Source organism: Caretta caretta, chromosome 2 (assembly GCF_965140235.1).
Source record: "Caretta caretta isolate rCarCar2 chromosome 2, rCarCar1.hap1, whole genome shotgun sequence".
Taxonomy (NCBI): Eukaryota; Metazoa; Chordata; order Testudines; family Cheloniidae; genus Caretta; species Caretta caretta.
The window spans coordinates 173,103,482-173,126,332 of NC_134207.1; the positions used below are offsets into that span (position 1 = coordinate 173,103,482).

General features: G+C 39.1%; 1 protein-coding gene across 3 annotated transcripts in view; it reads right to left on the bottom strand.

Annotated features, from left to right (window-relative positions):
- CNTNAP2 (contactin associated protein 2) overlaps positions 1–22,851 on the bottom strand; it is a 1,645,619-nt gene that overhangs the window by 1,069,997 nt on the left and 552,771 nt on the right. For all 3 annotated transcript variants that reach the window (XM_075125590.1, XM_075125592.1, XM_075125591.1), the window contains exon 3: positions 19,339–19,532. In XM_075125590.1, the coding sequence (XP_074981691.1) occupies positions 19,339–19,532 (194 nt within the window). The remainder of the gene's footprint in view (positions 1–19,338; positions 19,533–22,851) is intronic.

A 22,851-nucleotide genomic window follows, 5' to 3' on the forward strand; every position in this document is an offset into this window, starting at 1 on the left:
GGTGGCACAGGGTCCTGCTACTCCTCTCCTCAGTCAGTCCCTTGTGCTTGTTTTCCTTCCCTTCTGGGAAGGTTTGGTGTCTTGCTGCAAACAGCCTACTAGCAACTTCCCTGCTCCCCTCACTCTCCCCCTCCTACCACCCAGGGGAGGGTTTAAAAAGGTCCCAAGTAGTTGGAGTCAGCTGAACCTAATTGGTTCCCTAGCAACCCCTTTTCCAGCTGAACCTTATTGCCCCCTGGTTCTCTCTCCTCAGTGGATAGGGAGGGGCCTTTTAATTACTAGCCCCCTTTTGTAGCTGTTTGTCCTGGGTTTACCACAGTATCTGTACTGAAAATAATGTTCTTAAGATCTTGAAGTTAAGAGAGGCCACCAGAATGTGACATTCTTCAGAAATGTGCCTTTCAAGTGGAGGAGGGGAGGGGTAACAGACACCTAGCTCACTTTCTGGCCATTTGTGTACTATATACATCACAATGTACACCTATTTGCATACCAAGCTTGTGGTACAGATCAACATTTAGCGCTATCTGTTTCAAATGTGTTCCAGTCTGTTTGATAATAACTATATTCACCCACTCAGTTTGAAATAGAGGGTGCAATCACTAAGAGGGACATGAGAGGAAGGATGGTCCAGTCCTTATTCTGCTCGAGACTTACGGCATGCTTTGAGCAATTGCTTTGTCTCTCTCTTCTCTTAGTTCCCCATCTAAAGTGGGAATACGTTCCCTAACTCTCAGGCATGCAGAGGATAAATACATTAAAGATTGTGAGGTAGTCAGATACACTATGATCATTAGCACTGTATAGAACCTGAGATAGATGTCCCACCCAACATTTTGCCACTCAGGTGTTGTCCCACTCAGAGTGGTTGAACATCTTACACATTCTCACTCATAGTTTAATCCCAACTTTACTCATGTGAGTGTATCTCTACAGTAGATTCATGTATCTGTGCAGATTTTTTAAAATACATATTACTTAACACACCTGTTTTGGTCTAAAGTGTAAAAGTACAGCACATATTTTGTGTTAATACAATATATCAAAATCCTCATAAAAGTGACTGCTCTGCATGTGCTTTAGCCATTATTCAAAGTTTAATAACTTGGATGTTTGACTTGTTTTATAACAAAACAATTGAGTCTTTCAAAATAAATTCGTGAATATAGAGTAATTTTTTGCCAAATTTAATTTTTGCAATCAAAGCAATTTTTGGATTAGATAAGTACAAAAATACTTTGCTTTTCTTAAACTTTTAAAAATATTTGGGTGGTTTTCCTTTAAAACAGAAAAACAAACCTTATCTCCCATATTTTCCATTCATCACTCAATTTTATCTCACTGGTAAGAGGTTTATATTGGGAATGTTAGGGGAATGTTAGTATAATGTGCAATTACTGAAATTAAAGTTACTACTAAGAACTATTAGGTTGTGTATTCCTTCCCTTTCTCTATGCTGAATTGTTCCTCACATTTATAAGCTCCTTGGAAGCTGGGAAAGCATTAGTTTATGTATTTGTGAGCAATGGGACTCCAGATTGTGTCTTAGGTCTTCAGGCACTTCTGAGATATAAACACTGCTTCTTTATTTTGCCACTCCAATGGTAAGTGATGAGATTAAATGGGCTTCCATCACTTCCAATAGGAGGCTATACAGTATAGGGGCTATGTCCTGCTACGTGGAAGGCCTCAGTGGCTTCACAACTGGAGAGTTTTCTTCATGTCAATGCTCAAAGCATTACACTGTGGAACAAGGCAGGATGGACTCTTTACTACTTGCCACCACCAGGAGAACAAAGTGTCATAGAGCGTCTCTTCTGGGGTTCTCACCACTTCAGTGGACTCTACCCTGACCCAATACCTCTTGAAAACCCCTGCATCAATGCAGCCATTGTGCTGGCAAGGGTGTCAGAATTTGGCCCTTGTAGTGCTCACTATCAATATAACCTTGAATGATGGTGAACTATGAAAGCTACTGGATGTTGTTTTCTTTCTTTCTTTCTCTTTCTTTTCCTGTTGTATCTATCTCTGCAGTAGCTAGATGCTAAACAGAAAAAAGCAGGAAAAAGAAACACTCTGAAGAAAGGTTATGCACCTAGAGTCATAGAGTTTAAGGCCAAAAGGGACCATATCATCTAGTCAGACCTCCTGTATATCACAGGCCACCAACACCACACTAAACCTAACAACTTGACTAACAAAAGGGGCTAAAGTCTAATCTAGATGTTGCCTATTGAGATGATCAAAGGTGAACACTTCTGGCAGATTATTTTACTATTGATTTCTTTTACTACTATCAGTTATATAGTATATACAAGGACCAGATTGGTCATGTCAAAAGATTAGGGTTCTGCTTTGAGTTCAGGCCACTAATGCCTGTTCTGATGCACTAGGAATTCTCTCTTTTCTGGCTTATTCCTATAGATACAACATTGTAGTCATTGTAGTTTGACAAGTATTTCTTTAAGCTAACTGTTATCTTTCAGCACTTGGTTTACTGGACATTGTATTAAAAACCTATTTGATATGAGCAGATTTCACCTGGTCTTCCATTCAGCAGACATGAGAAAGTGCTGATGTAGTCCAATTTGAATTTTATTTATTTATTTATTTAAGTGGAATGAGACTTGACGTCTCTCGCCTTAGAGCTCTACTGGTTCATTGTTAATCACATTTTAATCTGGCCCCTAACCTCTGCTACCCACACAGCCCAACTCTCCACTATAAAAAGAAGTCAGAGTGAAATCTAATCATCTCCTTCAAAAAGGTTCAAAAGCCTGAGCTCCATGTTACACTCAGTTCCAATGGAATTCAAACTCATTTTACTTTTGGGAACTTAGCAACAATGTCATTTCAGCAGCTTTGCCCTATCCTTGGGAGCACTGGGAACTATTGGCTTTATGAATATAAACTCTATACAGCTTTCAAAATGCCGTTTTAGAGCACATCTTCAATGCATTCTCCTAGTGCTGTCCTCTCCTCCCCCTTTTTTATACAGCGACAAAGAAAAAAAGAAAGAGGCAGGCTGAGCAATAAAGCAAGAAAATTCAAATGTAAGACTGAACTTACCCATAACTGACTTCAGCCACTTTCACAAATATTGCAACACACTGTATGAAAGTGTAAGTCACATCAAACACTTATCTCAGACCCCAAAAATATCTCAGCACAGTGAGGTGAGCTAAGGAGAAAGGGGCAATGAGTTAAAGACACAGCTTCAGCCTCAGCTTTGAATTTCTTTCCTTTTAAGGGACCGTACTCTGGCAAGCCCATTCAGCTGGAGGCCTTTGCACAAAAGATTTGTAAGATTAAGTGAAAAGTTTGTATCTTGACCTTAGCATAGCTTCAACGTAATCCTTTTTGTATTTGCTTTACTATTAAAGGACATGGCTTCCTATAATCCAAGTTTGTAAAACATATGAAGCATGATGTGATAGACAGGGCAACTTCCTGAAATAGCTTTGGGAGACCATATTGTATTAAGTTTATGTATTGTTTATGCCTCATTGTGGGCCAGGGATTGTATGCACTCCACAGCAGGGAGGGGAACCATAGCTCCTCCAGGAAGTGAAAACAGTAAGGGATGAGCAAGGCAAATCACTCAGGTTCTTAGAGAACTCATGGAGGGTGGGGGAAGTCCCAGAGGACTAGAGAAGAGCAAACATAGTACCTTATCTTTAAAATGGGGAACAAAGAGGATCTGGGGACTTATAAGACCTGCCAGTCTAATTTTGATCCCTGAAAAGAAACTGGAGCAAATTATTAAACAATCAATTTGTAAACACCTAGAGGATAATAGGGTATAAAGAATATCCAAGATGGATTTCTCAAGACCAAATGATGCCAAATCAACATAATTATCTTTGACAGGGCTACTGGCCTAGTGGATGGGGAGAAGCAGTAGATGTGATATATCTTGATTTTAGTAAGGCTTTTGAGACTGCAAAAAGGCAATGTGGTCTAGAAGAAATAACTATCAGATAGGTGCACAACTGTTTGAAAGACTGTATTCACCCCCCCCCCCCCCACTGTTCCTCAGACGTTCTTGTCGACTGCTGGAAATGGCCCACCTTGATTATCACTACAAAAGGTTTTTTCCCCCCCGCTCTCCTGCTGGTAATAGCTCACCTTAAGTGATCACTCTCATTACAGTGTGTATGGTAACACCCATTGTTTCATGTTCTCTATGTATATAAATCTCCCCACTGTATTTTCCACTGAATGCATCCAATGAAGTGAGCTATAGCTCACGAAAGCTTATGCTCAAATAAATTTGTTAGTCTCTAAGGTGCCACAAGTCCTCCTTTTCTTTTTGCTAATACAGACTAACACGGCTGCTACTCTGAAACCTGTATTCAAAGTGTACTTACCAGTGGTTTGCTGTCAAACTGGGAGACTCATATTGGGAATAGGGATAGCCTCTGATAAGCTTTTAGCTTGCATGTAGGTTCTTCTATTGGTTTTATATGCTTTCTCTGTAATGCTTTTATCTTAAGAATAAAAGTGCTTTCTTAGAAGAAGCTGCCTGGTAACTTGTCACTGATGGAAATATACTGTTCATAGCCCTTGTGGTGAAAGCAATGCACAAGCAAATTGTCTTATGGGTCGACTGGCTTGCTGGGGATATTGCCAAAAAGGCAGGGTCCAATGCAGCCTTAAAACCCCTGGTCAGAAGGAAATGAGACAGGTTTCTACCCAGGAGATGTGCTTTTGAGTGGGTGTCCTTGAGGGACCACAGAAGGGAGATAAAGGTGCAGTTACCCTGAAACTGTGACACATGGATTACAACTCAGTAATGAACATATGTATAAAGAGACATTTAAAAATAATGACCCGTCAGGACCATAACACTTTACTGGGTCAACTTGCATTTAGTATCACATGTTTCCATACTATGGAGTATTATGCTGTTAAGAAATATTACTGCAGCTCACCTGGTATTGTATTGGGAGTTTCTTGCTTTGCTGGTTGGAGATGGGGTATAAACATGATTTCTTAATATAGAGTAGGAGTTTATGATGCAATTGTAATTTGACATGATGCATTTATTTTTCTATGGGCTCAGCTGTGTGACCCTTTCTCAAGATGGGAAACACCAGCTCAAAAGGACAGTCACTGGAATTATTGGAGCTACTTATGAGACAGTGCTCACCAAGGTTTCAGAGGAACAGCCGTGTTAGTCTGTATTCGCAAAAAGAAAAGGAGTACTTGTGGCACCTTAGAGACTAACCAATTTATTTGAGCATGAGCTTTCGTGAGCCACAGCTCACTTCATCAGATGTGTACCGTGGAAACTGCAGCAGACTTTATATACACACAGAGAATATGAAACAATACCTCCTCCCACCCCACTGTCCTGCTGGTAATAGCTTATCTAAAGTGATCAGCAGGTGGGCCATTTCCAGCACAAATCCAGGTTTTCTCACCCTCCACCCCCCCACACAAATTCACTCTCCTGCTGGTGCTAGCCCATCCAAAGTGACAACTCTTTACATAATCAAGTCGGGCTATTTCCTGCATAGATCCAGGTTCTCTCACTTCCCCCCCCACCCCCATACACACACAAACTCACTCTCCTGCTGGTCTAAACTGACCACTCTCCAAGTTTAAATCCAAGTTAAACCAGAATATCTGGGGGGGGGGGTAGGAAAAAACAAGAGGAAACAGGCTACCTTGCATAATGACTTAGCCACTCCCAGTCTCTATTTAAGCCTAAATTAATAGTATCCAATTTGCAAATGAATTCCAATTCAGCAGTTTCTCGCTGGAGTCTGGATTTGAAGTTTTTTTGTTTTAAGATAGCGACCTTCATGTCTGTGATTGCGTGACCAGAGAGATTGAAGTGTTCTCCGACTGGTTTATGAATGTTAGAATTCTTGACATCTGATTTGTGTCCATTTATTCTTGGGAGTCCACATATTAACTAACAAACACAATTCAGCACAATCACTCATGTTTAACATTAGGTCAGCTCATTTGACAAACCCTAAAGTGTCAGCTCATCAAGGTTAATAGGTAGACACTATGGATAGCTATAACAAGTTCACACAAAGAGAGAGTTTTTGGTCTATACTGAGCGTTTAACATCATGTTAGACCACACATTCTCTCACAATAAGAATTACTAACATAAGAAAAGATTCCACAGTCAGGCCTGAAAGATTAATATGGAAGAATTTTGTACTCTCATGCTAGCCCAGTGAAGTTCTGAGAGTTTACATAACATCAATAACTTATGCATATTTACATATTTTAGAGTTGGAAAAATAAATCCAAGTATTTTGCTGCTATCAGCCACAATTTGAACTGAGTTATACTCGTATATATCCAGAGTAACTCTCTTGACTTGAACAGAGTTACACTGGGTTTACGCTGGTGTAACAGATCAGAATCTGGCCCTATATGTTCATATAATCTGCAGGTTAATTATAATATTGAAGTCATTGGGAATTAAGCACATGCTTAAGTACCTTCCTGAATAGGGATTTATATTAATTGGCAACATTCTATATTGCCCATGGTCCTATAAAGAGACCCAGGGCTATTGTGAAACTGTGGTGGTTTATTTAAGATATTCCTGAGTAATGAGACAACTTAAAAATAATTCAACAAATACTGCACTGGTGTTTTCCTGGCCTAAGCCTGACCTGTTTAAATTTTACAATGAGAATTTAGTGCTTGTGAAAGGCATTGGATTAAGAGGTTTGGAGGCTGAAGTTATCTCTATAGCCCCAGACAGGTACCAGGCCAGCAGTAGTCTTGTTAAATTTCCCCTCAGAACACACTTCTGTGAAGCCTGTCGTAGTTAATCCACCACCCAAAGAAGTGCTGTTTTTTGTATTTATTTTAGGTATTTCGTTCCAGAAAATAAACGAGATATTGCTTCACCCAAAGTCTGGTCTCACAATGCTTTATGTCTCATGTTTCTATTTGAGCCCTGATCCCGCAAACACTTATGTATATGTTTAGCTTCACCGATGCGAGCAGTCCCATTGATTTAAAAATTAAGCACCAGCATATGAGAATTTGCAGGAGTGGGACGTTACACTGTGATCATCTCAAGGCAGGGGCCTTTTCTTCTCTGTTTTATGTGTATGTATATATATATATATATATATATATATATATATATATTATAAGCACACTATTGGCTCGCCACAGATAAAATAGAATACCAATCTTCACAAAGGGTCAGATTTTTAATGGTACAATATTTCACACACACAAGCCCTCATGTGTTCTGGCAAGTCAATGTTTCTGGAAGCAAACCATTACTTATTTGTGCGCATTAGGATTTGCACATGAAGAATGGTTCACAAAAAATTGCACATTTAAAAAGGTCCCTCTCATAATTGTATAATCTTTCCCATCCCAGTATTATGTCTGTCCTGGAGAAACCATCTTTAGGTGAGACTGCCAACAAGGGTTCTGAGTGGTGCTGGTTTTTGTGATGCATGTATAAAAGTTATTAAACCCTGTTAGGTGGCACTAACCTAGTCACTGTCACTTGGGGCTGGATTTGAACTGGAGACCTGGAAGTGTAAAGCTCTGTAGTCTATTACACAGAAACACACATGGGCCTATGAGTGAAAGCTTGATTGAAAGCCTGCCAATACAGAAATCAAAAATGTATACATTACTGTGGTCGTTTGGGGAAATCTGTCTCTTTGTTTTATGAATACTGTGTGGGTCTGTAAACTCTCTGTATGTATCTTTACCAAGCTGTAAACTCCATTTTTCATGTTCAGCACTGTGTGTTTTCTATTCTCCATTTGTCTCCATGTTGAACTGGGTAGTATAGGGCTAACAAAAGACTGTCATTGACTTAAGTGCCCACCTACTGACATATTATGACTCTAGACAAAAGACTGGTCCGTAGCCAAAGGAATTGACTTAGCATAGGAGAGGTTGCCTAGCAATAAGGTCACTTGGTAGGACTCTGTCCTTGCCTGTTGAGACTGACCAGTGAGGCAAGTGACTGAGGGACTGGAATTTTATAAAAGGGCTGAAGCTCCTCTCTCTCTCTCAAGATAGATTTAGCCATTTTAAAATGAGGGAAGGTTCAGGGGTTGGGGAAGACCCTGCCTATCTGAACACAGATAGTACCCTAGGGACTCCCAAGGGGAGGGTGAACTAGAGTGAGAGGAAGCGTGTGTAGGGTTTATATATCTATCCATCTGTGTTCTTCTTGTGGGATTAAGTAAAGAGCAATGATGGGTTAAATGCCTATTGAAAGTGTGTCTGTGTGTTATATGTCACACCTATCACATACCCCCTGAGAGAGTTAAACTATTAGGCTGAGCGTTAAACCAGAAGGCTCCCACCTTTGGTGGGACACTAGAAGAGAGTGTGTATAGCTACAATGGGAATATGAGGAGTCAGTACAGGTTTAACAGGAGAGAGCATTAAATAGACATCTGCACTCCAAGAGCATCCCTAGGGACCCCATGATTCTGAAAGTACCCAGGCTCTGTTCGGATTCCGGAGGCTTAGAACACCAGAGGCTGAATTCCCCTTACAGCAGTCTGGTGGGCTGCTGGGAGGAAGAGCCGGACCACATCTAGCAACAATTAGTCAGTGTACCTTTGAGGTCAAATACAGTGTAAAGTGTGAATAGTTTATGAAGTGTTGTTCCATTCCTTGATACTGTAATGTCATACACATATATTGTTTTATCGAATAATATATGTGTATGTTCATATGCAAACTAGGGCCATGCAAATTGCCTGAGAAGCCTTTGGAGTTCCAACATTTGAATTCCCCTGACAGAGAACCATGTGTAGAAACCTTGGCCAGTCATAATATTGCAGAAATATTTTAACACAACATAACATGAAGTACTAAATTAAAAATACATCCCATAATTGCATATTTCCTAATTTAATGGAAAGAGGACAATTACTTAAGAAATAGCAAAATTAATTACGACAAAGGTATTCGTTAACAGTGTAGGCTATTAACATTTCTAATCATCAGAACTCCTTTACCTTTATTTTTCTCAAATGAAATATTTGAAACAGTATGTTAACATGTGCCAAAGTATGTTTTATTCACCTGGTAACAGCAGCAAAATATCAATATCTCTCAACACTAAAAGATCAAGGGTGTCAGATAGCAGATTTTTTATCATATGCTGACCTTTTGCTAAAATGAAAGTCATGTGTAAATCTAATTGCACAATATATGTACATACTGTAATCTGGGAAAAGGGATTGCTTTTCATGAGGAAGTCCTAGGGGTATGTCAAGGTTCCTTCCCCACTCTTAACTCTAGGGTACAGATGTGGGGACCTGCATGAAAGACCCCCTACGCCTATTCTTACCAGTTTAGGTTAAAAACTTCCTCAAGGTACAAACTTTGCCTTGCCCTTGAACCGTATGCTGCCACCACCAAGCGTGTTAAACAAAGAACAGGGAAAGAGCCCTCTTGAAGACATCTTCCCCCAAAATATTCCCCCCAAGCCCTACACCCCCTTTCTTGGGGAAGGCTTGATAAAAATCCTCACCAATTTGTACAGGTGAACACAGACCCAAACCCTTGGATCTTAAGAACAATGAAAAATCAATCAGGTTCTTAAAAGAAGAATTTTAATTAAAGAAAAGAATCAGGATGGTAAATACCTTACAGGGTAATCAGATTCAAAACATAGAGAATCCCTCTAGGCAAAACCTTAAGTTACAAAAAGACACAAAAACAGAAATATACATTCCATTCAGCACAGCCTATTTTACCAGCCATTAAACAAAAGGAAATCTAATGCATTTCTAGCTAGATTACTTACTAACTTTTTACAGGAGTTCTGAGCTGCATTCCTGATCTGTTCCCAGCGAAAGCATCATGCAGACAGACAGACTCTTTGTTTCCCACCCCCTCTCCAGCTTTGAAAGTATCCTGTCTCCTCATTGGTCATTTTGGTCAGGTGCCAGCGAGGTTATCTTAGCTTCTTAACCCTTTACAAGTGAAAGGGTTTTTCCTCTGGCCAGGAGGGATTTTATAGCACTGTATACAGAAAGGTGGTAATCCTTCCCTTTATATTTATGACAGGGTATAAGGGAGAAGGGAAAGGTGCTTTTACCATGTACAACTGCCAGAGGCTATTTTGTTAAATGTTAGCCAGTGCCAAACTGGATATATGGAGAGAGATACAATGTATCAATTCTGAGTGTGCATATATATATATTGGGCAACATATAGTTTCAAAGCTGGGGAAATATATTCACATTTAATGCATCTGGACAAGTGGCCTAATTTCTGGAGAAGCTGGGCACAGCTCCCACAACTGATCTAGATGTTTTACATGCCCAAGTCCTTTGAAAATTAAGCTGATTGAATGCCTAAATATGGATTTAGGAGCCTAACTTTAAGCACCTACGTTTAAAATTTTGGCAATTTTATACAGACAGACACATATTCCTCCGGATAAGAACCAAGTGTCTGAAAGGAACCCCTAAGAAAGGAATGCCTGAACAACAATGCATTCTTATGTGCTCTGGCTGAAATCTCCCTCCGCTGCCCCAATGGGCTAATTAACCCCTTTGCAGAGGCCTATGCACAAGGCCTGTATACCACTTCACTTACACTTAATCCTCTTTTGAACATTTGTATGGAACATAAGTGATGCATAGGCTTGGCGTTGGCCCTCAGCACAGAGGTGTTTCTCTGTGTGTGTGCTGGATTAATATCCTTTATCATTTGCTCTAGGATATCACACTAGTGTTATTTACCTGGCTCTCATAGTTAGGCAGAGGAAGACTATGGAGCAGAAACATAATGTCCCATAATCAGCATCCCATACAAAGACCAGCCCATTCCCAGAATGTAAATGTATATTTCTTATGCAACTTAACACAATTATATATATTACTAGGCCCTTAAAATTCCACTTGTTCTATAGAGGCAAGTACGATTAAATAGTCTTATATTTATTTTAAACAGGGACTCTAAAGATTTCCCCTTTTGGGGAAGAAAAAAGTGGAATTTTAAGGTTTCTAGACTGAAAGACTAATTACAATACCCTGCATCAGCACACTCAGTAGTTGCTTGCATGAGACGATGAATCGTACACCAATACATTGCATTAATAGCTAGGGGTTTACTGAACTAGCAGAACCATTGTTCTGATCTGATCTAACAGCTTGAGTGTTCCTTTTAATCTTCTTAAGCACCCATTGCAACTTTTGTTATTTTGCTCCAAAACAAAATATTGCTGTGATGAACAGGAAACACTCTAGAAGCATTTGGCTTAAATACATTTTGCCATTTAATTTAAGATGTCCCCTGGCTGGTATTTTTCTGGATATCTTTTAAACGTTCACTCAATTTATTTACATAAAACCTTTTTTTCCCCCCTTGCACAAAAATGAGCATGCTATCTCTCTTCTTTACAACACAAAACTGTTGTTTCTCAGCACAGCTCTTCTTCTTGGGGGTTTTAAAGATGCATAGGCAGCAAGTGCTTGAAGTATAAAAGTGTCCTGTCAATACACTATCTATTTTGTAAAGACATAATGGTAGTGACAGTTACATCATATCCACATTATTGTTTGGTTTCACTAGAGCAAAAGCAATATTCCTTTCCTGTGTCCATATTCTTCTTGTCATGGGGTCTCAACCTGTAGGTTGGCAACATGCAGAAGATGCTGAGCCACAGTGACTTCAGTGGAAGTTATAGGTGCTCAGCCCTTTTCAAGTTTTAGACCCAAAGGGGTGGTTCGCTATGGGAACTGAATAGAGAACATCCTATCTAAATTAAAAGGTCATAATGGGAAGGGGAGATTGGGGCAATAGGGACCCTAAGAAAAGAAGGGAGCAAGGTCTAGAGCAGCCCTTGTGATGTGGGGCAAGAAAAGTGCTGAGGGGGAGCTGAACTCTGGCCCAGGAATGGTGGGATGATGTCAGTAAGACAGGTGACACCCATCCATTTTCACCAGGGTGGGGTAGAACTCCAAGCTGATTTCTACCTTGTTCCCATTAGAGATAAGGTCACCTGTGTTCAGACAGCTGTTATCTAGGGCTCAAAGGACCTAAATCACAGGTGCTTCTACTTCTCCCACACCAACTGACATCAAATGTCAAATGAAAGAGGAGCAAAGCTTCATTGTGAAGCCAACAACACATGTACCCTGAAAAGCTGAGTTGGGGGCCTGAATATACTTGTTAATAAATATGCAAACTAGGATAGTCTGACTACTGAGACATATAGGACCTTTTAAATGTATTACTCAATAGTTGAGGGATGAGCATTTTGCTCTCCTTTATCATTTACTGTAAGTTTTATAAAACCCCTAAGGACATTTACGTAGGCTGGGATTTTCAAAGGAGCCCAAGGGAGTGACACACTCAAATCCCATGAACTTTCAATAGGAAATGAGCGCTTAACTTGACCATCTCAGACATAGCAAATATTGCAAGAGGATACAGTACCAGAAGCTCTTTTTCCTACCAATGCTATCTTCACTGTTTCAGATCAGCACTGACTACGGCTGGGTGTCAGCATGGCTGCTTTGTCTCTACAGGAGCATTGTGTGATAGAGTTGCTCAATACAGAGATTGTACTATTCCAATACTAAGCAGGATCAGACTCTCCTGCAGCGCACAAGTGCATATCAACCTGTTGCCCATATTTTCTCAGAGGTTTGGTTGCATTTTTAAGTAGTAATTTTGACATAACAAGCAGCAAAGGAGAAATGTATTTTTTTTTAATCAGGAAGAAATTGGAGAAACTAGAGTCTTCACTGAGATGAATGGGTTTGGAAAGGGAATAAGGAGTGAATTAGAAAGCCCAAATTGAAATGTTGTGTATAACTTTTGTGCTCAATTAAAACATATTATATCTTGGATGAAAACATCCCTTTTCTTTCCATCAGCTGGTGAGATTCCCAAGTCCTATGCTATATCATTAGTAGGGAGTAAACATTGGTAAAAACCTTTGGACATAATGTGTCAAATTTAGCTCTGGTATAAACAGAATCAACATCCATTCTATGGATTTAACAATCACTTAGTCCAGGGCTTTATTCACTCTAAGGGACCAAAATCTGCTTTCTCTGAATATCAATGGAGTCATACAGATGTCAGGATTGAACAGAATATGACTCTCAGCTTGTGTATCAGATGTCTCGACTCTAACTTTCCTAACAACCTGTAACTCAAACTTATTTCAGAAGCTACTTCCTTGTACTCATGATCCTCAAGAATAAGAAAACGAGATAGAAGATGACAGCTGATCAGGACTTATGCTAGCATAGTCAAATTAAAAACAACAATAATCATAATGACTAATTAAATATAAGCAGCCTCCAAATGCATGGAATAAAAATAGCTAGATTCTTCCAATTTTCTTTAGGATGGGCCTAAAGAAATAGACATCTTCTATTCCCACTCCACTGCACTGCAGTATATTTATAAGTTCTGCACTGGAGTATATTCAAAAGTTCTGAGCATTCTCTTTTACCCCAGCACTATACAGTGTAGGACATGTTTGCATTATATTCAGCAAGATGAATATGACCCACTTATAGCATCTATATTGGGGTTAGGGGAGAGGAACAATATCAAACACAGAAACACATCTGATACGTATTTTGCAGACAGATAGCTGGATATAGTTTATATAGATATACATCTATATTGATACCTATACATTATACGAATATGAAACGCCCCAACAGATTGATGTATGTGGGGAAACCTCCTGAACTCTTAAAATTAGAAACTCAAAATACAAGAGTGTAGTTAGGAAAGGTGATCAGAATTCACGCGGTGCTAGGTATTTTTATGGAAAAAAGGCACATTCACTCATCTTATTAAAATTCATGGGAATTGAAAATATCCCAAAGCCCGAAAGGGGTTGGGTCAGAAAATCTATTTAGCAGAAATGGGAAACTTACTCCAAATTCACCTTGAAAGCACTTTCCTCATCGCAGTCCTAGTGAGAGACTTTTGATTTGTCTCTTACCTAGCAGGTAATTATTGAACTTATTTTTCCCCTGACTAATGCATACAAAAGGGGATCATTTCAACATTTTATGCAGATTATTATGGTTTGTTCTTACCGAGGTCTTTGTTGGAATTATTTCCTTTTTACTCTATCTCCCCTAACCAGCTTTTCTTTTTTATTTCCTTTTATCCCCCATATTTTGTCCCCTGGCTGTATCATTTGATATTATAATTGCTTTATATTGTTGAATACTGCTGAACTCTACATTTCAATTTTCCTTTGTCCCTATGACACAGAGGCCCATTTGTGGTTCACTCCTCTGTGTCAGCAACTTTTGTCAGGCCTGACATACTCACTACACCTAACACACCATTACTATAATCTGTATCTAACTAAAAGACATTTTGTAATATATAATTGGACAATTAATAACTCACTAACCATTAACATTCTTGCATGATGTTCATACGTGGTTTGTATTAAGAGTTATGGACATATGCTGGAATCATGGTTAAGGTGTGTTTAAAGTAGGCATGTATGGGGAAATTGGTAAAAAAGTCTGCCCTAGACAAAGGAATGTGTTTGCTTCTTTGACCAGCCTGGTTGACAGGCAAAAACAATGAAGGTCAATGTACATATTAGGTAAACTAAGCTACCAAGCAGGAATGAGGAGAAACTTTATCAGGACTATAAAGACAGGGGGTCTGAACCTCAAATGATAAGCAATTGAATCAACTGATTGTAACAATATTACTGTTTTATAAAAGTACAAGTGAAGTGTTTTATGAAAGCCTATGAGACACTGGTGACTAATATCATTGTGAACTGTAGGTATTAAACTATATAAGGAATTAAGGATACTCATTGATATTATAATTTACAGTCTGTGACCAAACAAAGGGAGAAACAGGTTTTATCCAGGTAGGAAGGAAGACAGCTATCTACTTGTCTCCAAAGAAATTAGGTAAGGTGTGACTAAAACCAATGGAAGCCCCACTTACATAGAAATCATCAGAGGGATTGGTAGTCTGTAGGAAGGGAAGAATAGATAAAGTCATCCTGCTTCTTGAAACAAGGTAATTGGATGTTGGAAGATATAAGCCATCTTTGGCATCTGTCACTAGACAGACACAAGGGGTCAGAGCTCTTGCAAGCTGAGAAAGGTGGGTCCTTCAACCAATGGGGATTGAAGTCTCTGGGAACTGAACACAGGTAAGAAACCTACTTAGGCAAAGACAAGGGAAGCCAGCACCTTGTACTTCTGTGGAAGGTCTAGACAGAGAGAAAGTCAGCCATGGCTGGAAAGAAGGAAGACTGGTGAGAAAAAAAATCTTGAACAAAGCATGTATCTTGCTAGATTAAGTTTTAGACTTTTGGATGCATGTTTTCACTCTATTTGCTTGTAACTATTTCTAACTTTATCTCGTGTACTTAAACTTTATCTTCCTTTCTTAATAAATTTATTTTACTTTTTTAATCTAACCGAACACTGAGTTTAATTTAAAGTGAATGTTAACTCCAGCTGCTGGGTTTTGTCTCTTTAAAGGAGAAAACACACCTTATTATTCCTCTAAATATTGCAGGAGAGAGGTGGATGTTGCAGAGCACAGGATTTGGGACTGTGGATGCATTGAGATCATCTGCTAACATTAACCAAGTCTGGTAAAGACAAGAGTGTGTCTGTAATCATTGCTGGCATGCTGTTGGATACAAAGTGATTGAATCAGAACTGTACCTTATACAGAACATGAAGTGCCTGCTGGCTGCTGGCTGTGTCCCCTCCCCCAGGCAGGAAGCCACAAGTAGCAGAAGCATTTTGGGGGCATTCAGGGTTATAATACAAGTGGTGGCATGACCTCTGGCTGGTCTGAATTAAACCCCAGAATGTGACAGTCCCCCTGTTTTTTCTTTTATTTTCAGATTTACTGTTGTCAAAGAACATCATCATTTAGGTGTACGTGAAAGGAAGTTGGGTCTTAACTAAAGCTCATATGCTGCCACTCTCAGGTGAGTAAAAGCATTGGATGGTGAAAACCCAGTGGAAAGCTCTCTGTATTCTAAATTCTTCTTAAAGGGATTTCAAATGGAGCTGCAAGCATGTAATTGACTAGAATTTGACCCTGTGAGTTTAAACTTTCAAAGCCAGATCCTCAGCTGGTAAAAATTAATTTACATGATTAAGAATCTGGTCCGCCACCATACAGAGTCCCTGTCTTCATGATGCTCTCTATACTGACTCCCACTCCTCCCTGGCAGCCTGGCTCCCTAAGAACCCACTGCCACTGTCTGACCCCTTGCACCTGTCCTCTAATCCTTCTTAATGGTCTATAGAGTGAAGAAGGAGAGATACTGCAGCAGTAAATACTGAGTGAATTTCCAATTAAAAATAAAGTCAGCACGTTGTGTGGCAGAGACAACTCAAAATTAGCCATTTAAACTATTCAAAGAGGGCTCACATGTTGGGACTTACAGTGGTTTCTGTTTATATCCCCCAAAGCTGTTTTGTTTTTGTTTTTTGAATCAGAGATAGGGCAGGGACAGTGTCCTCAAGAATGGATAAAAGAAAGGGCTGTCCTTTCCAGATATGGAAACTTCTGTTACATGAAAGCGATTATAATAGCCAAAATCCCAGATTGGATTCTAAGCCTCAACGCTAGTTGTTCTGATGTGTTCTTCAAAAGAAAGGAAGAGAGAAAGGATTCCTTGTTTTGTTTTTTCTCTAATGCCTTTGTCCAGGGAAAAGAAAGAAAATGCAGGCCATCAGTGTTCCCAAGGGATTGGTTATACTATATATTGGGGAAACCAACTAGATAAATGGATTTAAAGATAAAATGTTCTGTCTAGAAGGTCTGAGTTGTTGAACTGCTCTTGTGGTTTCCACCTCAAGAAGATAGGAATCCATTTTTGTTAATTAGGCATTGTGTGGTGAATAAGTCATATCTATGATTCTAAACTTTTGCAGGTGATAGCCAAGGTGAACATGGACGTTAAGAGATCCACAATCCTCCCCACAAAATCACAGAGCTTGTTTGTAACAAAGGAAGGGGGGGGGGGGAGAATCTTTCAGGCAGAGAGTATTTAATGCGAGTAAAGGACCTTCCCCAAAACCCTCAGCAACTTGGGCAAACAGACATTCAAAGCTTAAAATAAACCAGCTAAAGGTTTGAAGCTTTCCCCTTCAAGGTATGGAGAGCAGTTTTTCCTTCTTCAAGCAGCATATCAGCCATCAATGAAACTGTTCTGTTTTATATACTCTTCAGTCAAATAGCTGCAACTGCTCTGCCCCCTTTCCTTGTGCTCCTGAGGGGAATTTCTTGGGGTTCAAACTCCGTCTTTGAAATACTCTCTTAGGTCTCAACCCTGCAAACACTGCTACTTTTAAGTGACTTTCCATATATGAACAGTCCTGTTGAGTTCAGTGAGACTGCTCCCACATGGCAAGTTACATTCATAAGTGTTTGCAAGAAGCACCTTATTCCTTAAAGAGCACATGGCAAAGTCTAGAATTCACACATGGCACTTTCTCTTCTTTCCTAACTTTTTTTCCCTTCCTTTTTAATGTTTTTTTCCACTTCATATTATATCTTAGGTTTTTCAACACATCAATATGGTACAAATATGACAACCTTTATGTAACATACGTGTGAAATGAATTCCTTTTAAATCCTTACTCCTACTCTGTATATTTGGTGAAGTTCATTTTCAATAAAAAAAATTTAAAATGACTTCAGTAAAAGAACTCTTTTATTCTGAGCTTTATCATAAAATAGCACAATATTAAATCTTCTTGCCTATAACAAAGGCCAGTACCTCTTTTGCTAGACACAATACCTATTAATTAATTTGGATTCCCAATTCTTCATTGTGCCTTCCACATATATATTTTAAAAGGAAGAAGCCTCTCCTATGGTTACCTTTAGGAAGAGGAGGATAAGCAATAGCTTTGTTTTTTTGCAGGTAAAACACTGGGTTAAACTTTTCAGAAGAAGGAGTAAATTAATTGCTGCTGTGTGACAGGTGAAAGGCCAAAACAAAAGTTCCATTACTGCCTGCAGTAACAAACCCTGCTGTACTGACATGGAATACAAAAGGTCTAAGGCAATACATTATTTTTCTATTCTTACAGTAGTCAGTTCGTAACTCTAAGGTTTTGTGTTCTCCCGCAGAGAAACTGTGAATGCCACTATTTTTCACATCCTAATTTCTAACCCATTACATTCAATACAATAGACTCTGTTCTCACCTGAGGCTGACACTGATCCAGGATTTCCCGAGAATGTCTAGGAATCAGCTTCCAGTTCCAGGAGAAAATTAATCAACTATTCCAAAATCTAGGAATATGGCAACACTCCATTTTGTGGGCCCTGTTGCCACCTCAACAACTGAAACCTGTACGACTCCTGACCTTCCACTCACAGTGGGACATGTCCATAGCTGGCATGAATCCGCATAGCTCCGTTGTCTTCAATGCAGGTTCACTAATTTACATCAGCTGGGGATCTGGCCACATGTGTCTGCCCAATGGCTTAATAAAAAAAAAATCTGACATTCTCCAAAATTCATGTGTTGGGCGAAGATAAGAATAGGATCCATTTACTGCAGAGGTACAAAACCTGAATTGCTATCACCATCTTCAGTGATTTTCTAGTTGCCTTATATAACCAAATATATAGTCAATATTTCCCCAGGTATTTAATACCATAAATATACTGAAGGATGAGAATTACTTAGATAACAACATTTTTATAGTTACTTTGATGTTTGTGTGTAAGATATCTGGGAAAGATTTTTATTTTATGTTTTTCAGGAGGGCAAACGTACTTCTTCTAGAACAATAGTTCTCAACTTTTTCCATACTGTGAATTCATGTTGCAACACACATACAGATTTGGAAATCACCCCCCACCCATCTTTATTCCCCCTTCCATCTTGCCACAAAAAAAGAGAACATTGTTGTGATCTCTCTGAGTCCTGATTCTAGAGATCATGACCCCCCAGGTTGAGATCCCATGCCCCAAAAACCTCTTGACAATTTTAATGAAAATCAATGCAGTGGGGAGAAGAGATTCTTAGTGTGTCCATTTGTGAGTCCCACATACAGGGAATAAAATAGAGGAGAATGGAAAGAGCAGGGAAGAAATTATCAGTATTGAACACTAGTTGTACATTATTGCTCATCGGCTTCTGAGAGTTGCCATAAGTCTACATTGATTTTCTTGATCTAGGAATGGAATTCCTAACAGTCAACAATCCTAATGCTAGACTATTATATTTCGGATAAAATTGTATGCTTTTTTCATATATACACAATAAAGGATATATATTTTCCAAGGACGAGTCAGTTTATTCAAAGGAGTGCTCTGCATGACCTAGTGCTTGAGTTTTAGGCCAGTGACTTACCCAAATGTTTCCATCCTGGTGATATGGCTTCCAGTTTCTCCCTGTATCACTATAGAGCATCCGGTATTGAGTCACCCAATCGGAGCTGCTGTATCTGCCTTGCGTTGCAATAGCACTGATTTGTTTCCTGCTCCCAAAATCCACCTGCAGCCACTGATAATGGTCACTATCTGATGGAGACCAGCCTCCAGCCCCTGTTGAGTTGAAACAAGAGAGACAATCAGACATCTTAATCCAGACGGCTTTTGAAGTGAAGACATTGAAAAGATGCTAGTTGCTGCATATAAGCAGAGAACAACGTAACAGTAACACAATTAAAGCATATACAAAAGAAATATTATGAGACCTAAAAAAAACCCTGTCACCTCTTTTATATATGCCACAGGGAAACTCAATTTCTTTCAAGCTGTTTCAGATTGATACTATAACCTTTTTATGATGTAGTTATATGATGTAAAGAGATACCCTACAAATGAGACTATCTTTATAATTCCTTAATTAGAATTTATTAGTATGTGTCAAACTTTAATTGTTTAGAGTTGACCAATTTTCCATGACATCCTTTGTCAGAGTCAGCTGACGCAAATCAGTGACAATCTGTTGATTCCTTATACCCTTTAAATGCTATTTCAAATGAAAAAAGATGATACAAATTAATTGGGAGGGAATAATAGCATGCATCTCTAATTTCCTTCCTTGCCAGTCCAGCATTTCACTGAAATGCGCAGACCTCAAAGAATATCCATCAGCAGTAGTTAAAAAGGAAAGGTATTGCAGAAATGGCTCTGATTTTGATTTGCTGGGTGTACAGGATGTCATAGAGTGCATTAACTGATGCTTGAAAAATGTATTATCGCTCTTTATGGGGCTATGAATTAACTTGATAGTAATATTATTAGCAATATTCTTTTCAGTCACTAGACTGTGTTGAACTGTTCTTAATAAACAAGGACAATGGTGCATAGATAAAAGTGAGTGTCAAGGCATTAAGGCAAGTTCTTACTCTACTAAAGCACAAAATATTAGAGGGGAAAATAGCAGTTAGTTACACACAGGGTTATAAAAGACATTCAGATTGTGGCGTAATGTGCTACACTGAGAAAGTGATGGGTTTTTTGCCAAATTATATCAATAATTGTAAGTATTACATTGGAAAAAAAGCAGAGAATAATTATATTTATACTCAAATGTGAGAGTACTATGCAGAAAAAATCTGCAAAGATTTAAAATGACTCCAAGGATTTGGTCCAAATACATTGCCAGGATCTGGCAGGCACTATGTGATAGTGCAAAACCATTTAGTTTATCATGTGATAACTTCTGTTACTTCTTTCCATTGGTAGGATTAAATTTACACCTCAGTCCTTCTTGGCAGCCCCTAGGTTACCTTCTGATCAATCAGCTGGCTTTATTAAATAAAGCAAACAAACCCCACCAACACTACCACAAAGAACTATGGTCACATGCACATATAGGCAAGATGGTTTTCCATGGGAATCAAAGCCAGAACTTCCATCAGCAGTACCACAGGGCAACTACCAGAGAGAGCCTTTAGTGTGGAGAAAGGAGGCAGTTGAAGAGCCACTGAGACCAACCAGTGGTGGAAGTCAAAGTCACAAAGACTTGGCCTTTTTCAGCACATGCTTCACTTTCTGTATCTAAATTGTTGAGGTGATGATTCCTTCATTGCACACAAGCTATGGGTGCATGTTGATACCATATTAGCTGTAGTTATCTAGTATAGGAGTGATATAGTGAACTGTGTGTACATGGCTGTGATCCTAAGAGCACCGCAGCACCAGCACCAATGTTCCCTCTAATTTTTGACAGGCCGTGTGCCCAAAAAAATTCTTCTGTGCAAATTGTTGTGCTTCTGTGCAAATGTGTGTGTGTGCGGTGTTTCGCCGTGTGCGTGGGGTTTAGGATCTGCTTGCGCGTGCACCTGCACGCAGCTTAGAGGGAACAGTGGCTGGCACGCTGTTGTCATAATACTGAAAGGGTGGCATGTGATATACCATCAGAAAACTAATAACTCACTGATCGTTAATATTCTTGCTTGATATAGGTATGGTAAACCCATAAAGGACTTTATATGTACTGGGAATATGCTCTTAAAATGTACTTGGCAAGCAGTGTCTAAGCCATGCCTGACAAAGAATGTGATTCTGCCTGCTTGAGTGTGTGTCTGATGTAAATTAAGCAAGGTGTAATCAAAGACAAAGGAAAGCAAGTGGGGAAAGATGACTGCATGCCCAGAAAGCCTTCCTTTCTCTTGAAGCAGGGTCAAAGAACTTCAGGAAGAAATAAGCAAAGAAAAAGAGCCATTTTGGCTTCTATCACTTTGAGGTACTAAGGGGTCCAGAGCTCATGAAATCACAGAAAAATGGATCCTTCAACCCAAGGGGGTTCTCTGAGTATAGGTGAAAAACCTGCTTATGAAAAGACTGTAACTTGCTGAAATAAAGTTTTTGTCTTTTTAGAAGCATACTTTTTTACTTTTATTTGCTTGTGATCCTTTCTATCTTTATTCCTTAACCTTGGTATCACTTAATCCTATTAATTTTTGTTTAATAAACTTGTTTTACTTTTACCACAAACCACTTCAGTGCTTGTTTAAAATATAGTGTTTGTTAACCCCCCTTAAGGTAATAAACTACTGGGTACTGTCTCTTTGAGGGAACTTAATTTCTGTAAGTGTTCAGTGAGAGGGCTGGACACTACAGGACAAACGGTTTGGGGGAAATTCAGGACTGGGGACTGCTGGGGTCACCTTGCAAAAAGGAACTTGCACCTAGAGTTAAAGGGTAGATGTTGACACGACCCCTTCCAGGTCTGGGTTGAACCTAAAAGCATCACAATGGCTTGAAATTTTCAAAGGGTGTTATAGATAAATACCATCATGACCAGGGGGTTAGTTTAGTACTCATTTACATGCATAGTATAACGTGGAATTTAAAGTAATTATTAAAAGCATCTATGGTAATATTTATTCATACTCACACACACAATCAGATTTACTAGACTTTTCACAGAAAAATGAATAAGGCAGGACAAAACAGAATATACCCCCTTTATTTCCCCTTTGCACTGGTTTTGAGTGACTAGGTACATTTATGTGTGGATCTAGTAGATTAGCCCCTCCAGTCAATCAATGCCAATATCCCTTTCCAGGTTGGTACATCTGAAGGTGACGGCACACAATGATAAAAAGGTGTCCATGTGAAGGTACTCTGACCACTAGCTTCCTGACCCACTGTAGACAGGGTGTGAGGGGCATAAACAGTACTAAATAGATGCCTTTTAAACCAGTTGCAGTCTTTAAATCACAGAGTGTAAAACTATACAGAGGTTTCGCAGCAAATGAAATCTGATTGGTTTCTATTATTTCTTTTCCTTTTTAATTTTTTAAATTGTATTTAGAATATATCTAATGTTTAGGATTGAACTCTCTGGAGAAACAATCATTTTATCCATAGAGGAGTATAATATAGAGAGGAACAACAATTAGATTTT